At 41.5% G+C, this 11,329-nt stretch overlaps 1 protein-coding gene across 1 annotated transcript in view; it reads right to left on the reverse strand.

Annotated features, from left to right (window-relative positions):
* The window catches only part of LOC123504484 (protein vestigial-like), a 76,312-nt gene extending 65,383 nt beyond the window's left edge, over positions 1-10,929 (reverse strand). The window contains 1 exon segment of the mRNA XM_045255020.1: positions 9,364-10,929. Within this exon segment, the coding sequence (XP_045110955.1) occupies positions 9,364-9,783 (420 nt within the window). The 5' untranslated portion in view covers positions 9,784-10,929.
* Positions 10,930-11,329: the final 400 nt, after the last annotated feature.

Below are 11,329 nucleotides of genomic sequence, written 5' to 3' on the forward strand. Positions count from 1 at the left end.
AACAAAGTCAACTAAACACACACACACACGTCTTATTCATCAGGGTGTTATGAATGCGATAGATATTTGTGATTTGTAAGTGTGGTCGGTGAGCAGCGCAGCACACATCCGCCGAGAAGGTTTTGTTGCGGGAAGCGGCCACGGAACCTGACTCCGAGGGCTGGCTTGGGTGTACTATAAGGAAGACATGATGAACGACGAGGGAGGGAGAAGTGCTACTGTATTAGTCTCATTTTGGTCTGTCATTCTCTTACGTTTACTATGTTACATGATTTGTTGTGGGAATAGAAAAGTCAGTGTTACGGGAAAATGTGATGAGTGTTTAGTTTCTTCACTAATTAATTGTCTTTACTTCACCAGATCTTCCTTCTCGCTTCCTCTCTCCAGACTTTCTTGTTTTTGTTACATTGTATTCAGTTTATTGTGCATTTTTCTTTACTTGTTTTGTGAGGAGACTTGTCAGTGTTGTGAGAAATGCTAAATACTGTTTTGCTTCACGAATTCTTCTTTCTCCCTTTCTCTCTTTATTTCTTTCCAATCCATTAAGTTAACAGTTCATTTTTCTATCTTTTATTGATGTTGCGAAAAAAAAAAACAAGAAGATTTATGTTCCTAAACTAATTGTCTTTTTCACAATCTCATCTTAACCACTTTCTCCTCCTAATACTCTCTTTTTTGTTACAGTGCATGCAGTTCATTCATGCTGCTGCTCGTTCTGGATTCCTAATAGCTAATCGTGTGTACTACTTACCTGTATTCGCTTCACCTTCACCTCTCTCTCAATGCCAACACTCAGGAAACTCCACTCACTTTTCTCCACCAACGGTATTTTCTTTGTCACATTGCACGCTTTCAATTGTACTTTTTTATATATTCTTTGTTGTTGTTGTTGTTGTTGTGGTTGTGGTTGTTTTCTTTTTCCTTCTTCTTCTTCTTCTTCTTCTTCTTCTTTTCATTCTTCTTTTTCTTCTACTTTTCTTCTTGTTCTTCTTGTTCTTTTCTTCTACTTTTTGTTGTTGTTTTTGTTGTTGTTGTCTTCTTCTTCTTCTTCTTCTTCTTCTTCTTCTTTTCATTCTTCTTCTTCTTTTCTTCTTGTTCTTTTCTTTTACTTTTTGTTGTTGTTGTTGTTGTCTTCTTCTTCTTCTTCTTCTTCTTCTTCTTCTTCTTCTTCTTCTTCTTCTTCTTCTTCTTCTTCTTCTTCTTCTTCTTCTTCTTCTTCTTCTTCTTCTTCTTCTTCTTCTTCTTCTTCTTCTTCTTCTTCTTCTTCTTCTTCTTCTTCTTCTTCTTCTTCTTCTTCTTCTTCTTCTTCTTCTTCTTCTTCTTCTTCTTCTTCTTCTTCTTCTTCTTCTTCTTCTTCTTCTTCTTCTTCTTCTTCTTCTTCTTCTTCTTCTTCTTCTTCTTCTTCTTCTTCTTCTTCTTCTTCTTCTTCTTCTTCTTCTTCTTCTTCTTCTTCTTCTTCTTCTTCTTCTTCTTCTTCTTCTTCTTCTTCTTCTTCTTCTTCTTCTTCTTCTTCTTCTTCTTCTTCTTCTTCTTCTTCTTCTTCTTCTTCTTCTTCTTCTTCTTCTTCTTCTTCTTCTTCTTCTTCTTCTTCTTCTTCTTCTTCTTCTTCTTCTTCTTCTTCTTCTTCTTCTTCTTCTTCTTCTTCTTCTTCTTCTTCTTCTTCTTCTTCTTCTTCTTCTTCTTCTTCTTCTTCTTCTTCTTCTTCTTCTTCTTCTTCTTCTTCTTCTTCTTCTTCTTCTTCTTCTTCTTCTTCTTCTTCTTCTTCTTCTTCTTCTTCTTCTTCTTCTTCTTCTTCTTCTTCTTCTTCTTCTTCTTCTTCTTCTTCTTCTTCTTCTTCTTCTTCTTCTTCTTCTTCTTCTTCTTCTTCTTCTTCTTCTTCTTCTTCTTCTTCTTCTTCTTCTTCTTCTTCTTCTTCTTCTTCTTCTTCTTCTTCTTCTTTTAGTGAATAATGTGTATTTCTGATTTTGTCAATAAAGCATCCTGACACTAGTTACTTGACATTTTTCTTTTCTTTAAACGCCTCTTCAACATTTTCTCTCTGTCTGATTTCATTGCATTGGTTCATTGACTGGCAAGCACCATTATGAAGACGCCACTGTAAATTACGTAAGGTTCTGCACTTATTCCTTCTTTTCTAACTTTTTTTAATGCATCTTTTAACACATTTCTTCTCAGCATTCGTACATTCAATTAGCCTCTACTTGTTTATTAGTTTATGCGTACATGCGGTGAAAGAAAAGAGAGAGAGAAAAGAAAAATAACATAACCACTTTTCTATTCACCACCTGCATGTACTCCCTTCCTTGTTCACTCTGCGCTAAGACACAAGGAATACTAAAGAACGCAGAGAATGAACAAACACCGGAACTTATATTAGTTAGCCTTCACGAGACTGTCTGTGATACGCTGCACTTCGTAATCTGAGTTGAGAGATGTGGGTTAGTTAAAGTCAAGGCTAATTGGAGGAGCGTCAGTCTCTTTAGTTCGCCCACGTTACTTCTTTGTCACTTTCGTAAATTCATTTGTTGTGTGTATCTCTCTCTCTCTCTCTCTCTCTCTCTCTCTCTCTCTCTCTCTCTCTCTCTCTCTCTCTCTCTCTCTCTCTCTCTCTCTGTCTAGCTATCTATCTATCTATCTCTTCGTTTCATTGCCATTCATTATTTTTCAGTGTGTCTATTTTTTTTCCATGACCTTGAATGGATTGAAAAAGAAGAAAAATATGAGATGACTGTTACATTTGCTTTACTTCCTCGTCCGTGTTTTAATTAAGGCTTACATTATACCTTATTTCTTATATTTTACCTTTGACTGTCTTTCTGTCTGTCTGTCTGTGTGTCTGTCTTTGTCTCCCTCTCTGTCTGTCTCTCTCTGTCTCTCTCTCTCTCTCTCTCTCTCTCTCTCTCTCTCATTCTTATTTCCTCATACCTGTTTTACTTCCTCTCTCTCTTTTTCTTATCTCCGTTTCAGTTTCTCGTCTTTTTTTTTTTATTTATGCCATGTGGGCTTTTCACGGGAATTTCTGGGCTAAAGGGGGTACTTTATTGGGGTACCTCCTATTTCAAAACCCACCCGCTAGGAAACCGTTGCCCCGAGTGAGGAAACCCAACCTACACTCGGACCGTGGACAGGATTCGAACACGTGCGCTTGAAGACCCCTCGGACCCCAAAGCGCGCATGGTTCCACTGTCTTCCATTCCTCCTTTGTATTTCATTTGACGCTTCCATACATTTGGGAAGTCTCGTTATGAAATTGCATTATATCTCGTCATCCTGCAATGTCTTCTTTTTTTTTGAGAGAAATTATGGAAAAATTGCTACCACTACCTCTTACTCTCGTTTCATTTCTCTCTTCGCTAAAAATACGGAGAAGAAGTTCATTATCACATTTACTTCTCTCTCTCTCTCTCTCTCTCTCTCTCTCTCTCTCTCTCTCTCTCTTATTAACCAGGAAGGGAATGAAGATGAAGTACAATTAAGTTCACTCCCACTCGCTCACCTAACTCATTCACTCTCCCTTTCTCCTCACCATTTTCCTCTTCCCTCTCTCCCCTCCTCTATCGTTCTCCTATTATGAACCGCGGTGGGAATGAAAATGAGGTGCAATCACGTTCACTCTCACTCACGCACGTATTCATTCACTTTCCCTCTCTCTTTAGCATTTAACTTTCCTCTTCCTTGCATCTCTCTCTCTCTCTCTCTCTCTCTCTCTCTCTCTCTCTCTCTCTCTCTCTCTCTCTCTCTCTCTCTCTCTCTCTCTCTCTCTCTCTCTCTCTCTCTCTCTCTCTCTCTCTTCCTTTAATTAACCAGGAAGAGAAGGAAGATGAGGTAAAATCACATTCACTCTCACTCGTACGCTTTTACTCTCTCCTCTGCAACTGTTTACCTCTTCCTCCCTCCCTCTCTCTCTCTCTCTCTTTCTTTCTCTCTCTCAACGTGAATCAGCAGGAGAATGAAGATCGGTGTTTACAGGCAACACGTGTCACTTACCACACGGCGAAGTGTTCTCATGCTTCACATTTCCACCTGAGCCCTGAGAGATGACAGGAATGGCGAGGCGCGAACATGCCGGCGCGCGGGTTTTTATCTGTTTATTTTCCCTTTCTTTTTAACTCGGCAGCGATGTGTGAGGAGGGATGGAGAGGCTAAGGTTGTAAGAATTGGAAGGAAGGAAAGTTGCACGCTCTCTTCTTATCCATGGCGCGACAAAGGAGAAAAGGCAATAGTTTTCAGTGATCGTACGTAAGAAATGTAGATGGAAGGAAAAAATGATGTTGAATTTATTTATCTTTTTGTTATTGCCTACAGCGCCTGTAGGTATACTTGAAGAGTATGGAAAGCGCTGTCCAGATTCCACCCATTAGCGGTGCAGGTAATTTTATTCATAGTGGTATACCCATATTAGGGCCCATATCACCATCCAATCGTATCTTTGGTGTAAGGCAATTACATTTCCACCTAGAACCTGGATACCATGGTGACATGTAAGTAATTTTAAACCACTCGACAAATGACAAAGTTTCAAGCCTGCATGTGGTGGGATTCGAACCTACGCATGGACGTCTGGCCGATCCCACGCTCACCAGCTTTTTCACTCTGCCATTGCCTCCCTAATGAGAGGATAGGGGGAGGGAGAAGTATTCACACTATGACAACGGTAAGGTAGATGAGGAACAAAGGTCAATGCACAAATTATATGAGATATTAGGAGGATTAATAGGTTTTATTGATTTAGTTTGCTATTTTTTAGAGATTGCTGATTAGTTACGTAAAAAATATATTTGAAAACGTTACGTAGAAAATATATTTGAGATGTGAAGAAAAGATAAGATAAGATGGTTGTAGGAAAGACGGAGAGACTGATTCCCAGCACGACCACTATATGATTGATGAGAAGTAGAGGATGCTGACTTGTTTCTTAAATCATAATAAGCAACAAAAAAAAAAAAAAAAAAAAAAAGTTATGATGATGGTAGGGAAGAAAGGATGAATGTCTTCTCAGTACGACCACAAAGCAGTAAATGAAAGAAAATATTGCTTAGATGTGTAAAATATATAAGATGAAAAAAAAAGATTAGTTTGAAAAGATTAAATTATTGGAATAGGAAGTAAGGTAGGTAGAGAAAAAGAGAATGGTGATTATTTAATGTACAAATGAAACAGATGCTAAATATAATGAAGATATATTGGTTGGAAAAAGGAAGTTGTAATGATAGGAGGAAGGATATATCATATTCCCTGCAAGGTCACGGCATGGCAGAGGCATGGCCAATGTAAGAAAATGCTGAATAATTATCGCACATGGAAAATATTTCAGATGGCTGAGAAAATATATTAAAGGATCTGCATTTTTCGACAAAGGTATATGAAGATGACTAAGCAAGGCACGTGAGTATAGTAAAATAAAGGATGCTAATAAATTGTGAATTAAATGTATGAAATTATATTACATTAAGAAAAAAAAACGTGTAATAACTTCATAGAGATCTGCATGTTTTACAGAGGAAAATGGAGATTATTAAGTAAACTGATTGGATACGACGAGAATGAGGGAAGATATTAAGAAAATTTGGATTATAAATGTGAAATAATGTAACTTGTTCAAAAAAGATATTAAAGGTAAGAAGCAAAATGTTTACGTCTGGAAGTAAAGATTATTAAAGAAACCACGCAGACACAATGCAAATGAGAGAAAATATAAAACAAATATTGATTGAAAATTTGAATATATGTTGAAAGTAAGAAAAAAAAAAAATGGAAGCAGAGTGATCTAAGAAATTCCAACTAATAACACAGAAGGAAATAAAATACGAAGGAAATAAAAGCAACATATTAAAGACAACAGTATCATGTGCATTTCAAAAAAACTACACCATCAAGAGAATAACATCTGTCTCACCATCAAATCCACCTTTTCATCACTTTACTGTGGAAACATTTGGAACACATCAATCAACCAACTATTTTCAATTCACAAAGGAAGAAGACTCACGTTTAGTCGAAAAATACCCATCTCTAAAAAAGAACAAGAATTAGAGAAAGAGCCAATTGAGTAAGGATACAAAGAGATGTGGTTGTGCTACAAGAGAGACCGTGAGTGAGAGGCTTCATAAAGAGAAGTAATACATTGGTAGGGGTCTGGCAGCATTGAGGGAAGAGGTGGAATGTATAACGATAATGACGTGTTGAGAAAGTGAGGAAGGACGTAATGATAGTGTTGATAGTTAGTGTGTGTGTGTGTGTGTGTGTGTGTGTGTGTGTAATCTAAAACTTGAGTGAAAGAGGAAGGGACAAGCAGGAGAAAGGGCAAAGGAACATGTGTGCGTATGAGAGAGAGAGAGAGAGAGAGAGAGAGAGAGAGAGAGAGAGAGAGAGAGAGAGAGAGAGAGAGAGAGAGAGAAATACTTCACATTCCTGTACTCAACTTGTGTGTGCTTTCGGCTCCTGCTCTTGATAACAAAACTTCAGTAACTTCTTGTCTTGTCATCCCTTCTTATATCACTAAAACATCCATTCATTCTTCTCTCTCTCTCTCTCTCTCTCTCTCTCTCTCTCTCTCTCTCTCTCTCTCGTTATCTCACTATTATATAAAACATTAGCATCACTAGAACTTAAACTTAAAAACGCTTGACACTCCCAGCTATGTTTTTACAACTTTCCTTCATCATCTCTTTCTCTCCCCCTCTTCTCTCTCCTTTCCTCTTCCTCCCCTTACCGCCCTTCATCTTTCATCTGCCTCATCTCTCCCCTTCGCCCGCCCGCTCGTACGTCCCTCACTCCCACTCTTCCTCTTGCTCTGTCCCTTTCTGTCGCTGAATGAGTTTAGTCTCGCCTGTGTTGTATTGAAGGTTCGGACACTGTTGTCGCTGGCTGGATTAGGTTGTTGCGGTGGTGTGGAAGGCCGTTGGTTCTGTATTGCTATTGGTCAAAGTGTTATTGATTGGGTGGATGTGAGCTACTGTGTTGTGACTGGACTGCCTCGATGCTTTTTGTGTCGCTCCTGCTTCCCGTTGTTACCAAATTAGGTCTTCACTAGTATTCTTGTTTTTTTTTTCCATCTTTTATGAGAGAGACACTTAGCCTGTTTGCTTTTTTATTTTTGATATGTTTTTTTGCCTGGGGTTTTCCTCGCTTTTACGTGAAAAAATGGTAGGAAAAAACTTGTTCCTTTTTTTTTCTCTCTCTTTTTCGGTATTTCAGTTTTGTGGTGTGAGATTGTGGGTAAGGAGAAATGATCAATGCTTTTTGTAATGAATTAGGGAGACTGGCCAAGCGAAAATACATTTATACATAAGCAAGGAAACAAATAAGTAAATTATTTGATAAATGAATAAATTAATAAAGAGATAAAATCTGTTCATGAAACCATTCAACAAAATAAATTAGTAGAAAATCCAAGAGAAAAGACAATACAAACGTTGACTGTGTGAATGTAATGAAAAAAAAAAAAGTGAAAAGCCTGGAGAGAGAGAGAGAGAGAGAGAGAGAGAGAGAGAGAGAGAGAGAGAGAGAGAGAGAGAGAGAGAGAGAGAGAGAGAGAGAGAGAGAGAGAGAGAAAAAGACCGTTATACGAATAAAAAAAAAAAAAAACTGCAAGGGTATAAATATCATGCACAAATTCTTCCTTACAAAATACAAATAAAAAAATCACAAATCTAGAATGAGAAGAAAAAAAAAGCTAAACACCCAAATGCATCTTTTTCACTTCATCACTTGGCCAGGCTCTCAAGCACACACCATTGCCACCATCCGTCACCCTGAGTCTCGCTAAGCTGCCAGCCGCCACTCTTAAGCTTACTGTAACCTTAATTTATTTACATAGGACGACAGGGGAAGCTGCAGGAAGGCATCAGGGCTACACGTGGCAAACTCTGTATGAAACATGCTCACCTATTTAAACCCACTCATCCTCATCAAATTTCTGAAACATTTTTTTTAAGGCTCTCTAATCACCACTGAGTCTTGTTTCATTAATCTACCCGTTTATTTGAGAACACACTCTGGATTCATGTATGACCGATGGATGTGCGAGGTACGGGCCACTGGAAAGATCAAAGTGGAGGTGAGTAGAGTGTGTTAGGTAGGGTTTGAAAGATAAGACAACTGCGTCAATGTTTAATGCAAAATTTAACCAGTATTCTTAACAATCTTTCCCTTTCTCTGGTAAACCTTGGAACTCTCTGTCTACTGCTGTATTTCCTCCTTGTTATGATTTCTAACTCTTTCAAGTGGGACGTTTCAAGAAAATCATCTTTTGAATTTTAACTACTGCTTTCGACTCTTGTACCGGCACCTCGATTGACTTTTTTTTCTTCTTTTTAATTCTTTTGTGTCGTAGTTTTGTTGTCCCTGGACGGTGCCACTCCTACATAAAAAAATACAAGTACTAATGGAGGAAAACTATCTCGAATATCGCTTTACCTAGACGTATAAAAATGTGCCAAGAATAAGATAAAGATTTTTCCTTCACTGAATGGTTCTGTCCGGTGCTTATTTGGCCGTGAAAGGGAATAATTATTACTTTGATACGATCATTTTTTTCTTTTTCTATTTACTTATCGATTCTTCTTTAAACTGTTGATTAATGTGATTCATTGGAGCGTTTCATTTTATAATTTTGACTTGGTTTTGATACGGGTCTTTTATTTTCCCTTTAATTTTTTTTTCTTTACTTTGCTTGTCATTCCGCTATCAGTTCATAACTTATCTAATCAATTAACAGAAGCTTCTGATTTTATTGTAAACTTATCGCTTGTTGATAAACAATTTTGTTGGTAAGTCATATCTAATGTTGATAAACTACTGAAAGATGTTACGAAAAGGAAGTAGATTTATAACTATTTTTTTTTTTTTTTTTGAGGCACGAGTTACAAAAAAATAACATAAATAAATAAATAGGCAAATAAATAGATAGAAATAAAAGAGTTGAATGAACAAATTAAACATTTACATACACCCAACAAGGATCAGATTTACGTTCTGATTAGCGTGAAGTAAAGAATCACCTCCTCCTGATAAATTCGAGGCTTTAACACCTGGTCCTGAATTAATGAATGAGCCTTGTTTAATGAGGTGCGTGTGGTGGAGGAGGTGTGGTGGAAGGACAGGGAGGGGAGAGACGGAGAGAGGAGCAGGAGGGATGGGGCTGGAATGAATGGAGATTGCAGGAGAGTGGCCGCTGAGAGGCGTGTGGGAATCAGAAACGTGGTGACAGGTAGGATGAAAGAGTCCTACGTAACGACAGACCTTGTTTATTTGTCTTCTGTTAACTTTATCCTTTTCTCCTCACTCTTTCCTTCACTACTACTACTACTACTACTACTACTACTACTACTACTACCATAAACATCATCGCCTTAACTTTACCTTCTCCGGCGGGCCATCCTGTTCCGCTGCTTCCGTGGACGCCGTCCTGTAGGGTGGCCGCGGGAGGGGCCGCTGTGTGCCGCCTGCCTCCGATGCTCCTTGCTGAGCCTGCTGTTGCGTCTGGCCTCCCACCGCCCCACCCTCCCTTCCTCCATGGGTCTGTGGCGGGGAGTGGTGGTGTTGGTGCTGGTGGTGTGGGTGGTGGAGGTGGGGCGGCGTGTGAGAGGCGAGATTCGCAGGCTGTGGTGGTGGTGGCGGCGGGGCCTGCGGTGTTATATGGAGCACCCCTTCTCCATGCCTGGAGTCACCCCCAGGCGTGGTGGAGCCTGAAGGGTGCGGGGGTGCAGCCTGCGGGGTGTCGGGCTGCACCATGTACGGGCTGTGGGCGTACGGCTGGTACATCACTTGAGCGCAACTCATATTTCGTTGCGATTAAGTTCGGTATTCACTTGCGGTGACTAGGTGTGTGTGTGTGTGTGTGTGTGTGTGTGTGTGTGCGTGACTAGTATTAGTGGTGGTGGTGAGTGACGGCTGGTGGAGTGGTTGTGACAACAAAATATTTTGGTGATCACTCCTTAAATCGTGTCCACAGTCCAGGTCGAGGCCTGCAGCAGTTACCCTTGGTTCCAAGCAACGCACCGGGCAGAGCCGCCGTGGACGCGACACACTCAGTCAGTTTCCAGCCGCAGCTCGGGGTCTCGGGAGCCGCAAGCCTCCCAGTGAGTCCCGCTCGCCGCGGACGGAGGCCAGTGCTGTCCGCTGTCTTCCGCGAGCCGCGATTCTACATTTTCCAGCCAGAGGATAATCACAAGACAAGGACACACTGGTGGTCACCGTCTCACATGGCACCGCACGGACCTGCGGGTGGGACTTGTGCGCCGCGGGTCCCCCTCACGCTAGGGCTTAGGGGAGGGGGGAGCGGCGGGGTGGCAGAGAGCGCGCGGCGATACACAAGAGTACACCCCAACCTCCCTTACACTACACTCACTGCCTCCCCACCACCATCACCACCATCCCCCGCCGCCACCGCCGCCGCCGCTCCCATCATCACCGCCGCCGCCGCCGCCGCTCTGCGCATGTGTGGCTGCGGTGGGCGGGGTCTGGGCGCCATGTGCCGGCCCGGTTACTAGTTTTTGCATTTTATCGAACCGCTAAAATTCGAATCGCTGTCATTAGATGCCCGGGCGAGAAGTGTGTCTCCCTGGGAGTGGCGGCGCCCTTAGCGGCTCCATGCGCCACTAGGGCGAGGACACACCGCCAGATCGGTGACAATCTGAGGCACCACACGTGTCTCCGACGGGGCTACTCCCCCTCGCTCCCCACAACAACAAGCGGGAGCCAATCAGAAAATTCCTTCAGCGGGAGGTTGCCGGGTGGTCCCAGACGGTGAGGGATGACGAAAATAAAAACCATTTCCCCCGGCAGCCAATGGTGGGGCGACGGGGAGGTAAACACTGGATTAGTGCGACCTTACGACCTATGAAGATCTCCCCTTGTTCCCCTCAGCGGAGGCTGCGAGGATGCACGAGAAAGGCTCTACTGAGGGCAAGGGAATGAGGGGAAGGAAAGACCGAGGGGATGGAAAGTGTGTGTGTGTGTGTGTGTGTGTGTGTGTGTGTGTGTGTGTGTGTGAAGGGACGAAAGGGACAATGAAGAAGGAAAAGGAGATAAGAAAAAGAAAGGAATAGATGCTTGAGGAAGTGAGGGGACGATGGGAAAGAAAAGAATATACGATGAGAGAAGAGAGGAGGAGGAGGAAGAGGAAGAGAGGGAACAGACGGATGCACGTGAGATGAGTGAGTTACGTGGGAGGGAAAAAAGGGAGGGGAGGAAGGAAAGGAAATTACGAAAGTTTAGGAGGGAGGAGGGTCACAGGAAAGAAGAGGAAGAAAAAAAAAAAAAAGAAGGGATAGAAATCACCCATGAAAGAGGCGCACCCAGACTCTGTATACTGTACCAATACAGG

This window comes from Portunus trituberculatus, chromosome 16 (assembly GCF_017591435.1).
Source record: "Portunus trituberculatus isolate SZX2019 chromosome 16, ASM1759143v1, whole genome shotgun sequence".
Lineage (NCBI taxonomy): Eukaryota > Metazoa > Arthropoda > Malacostraca > Decapoda > Portunidae > Portunus > Portunus trituberculatus.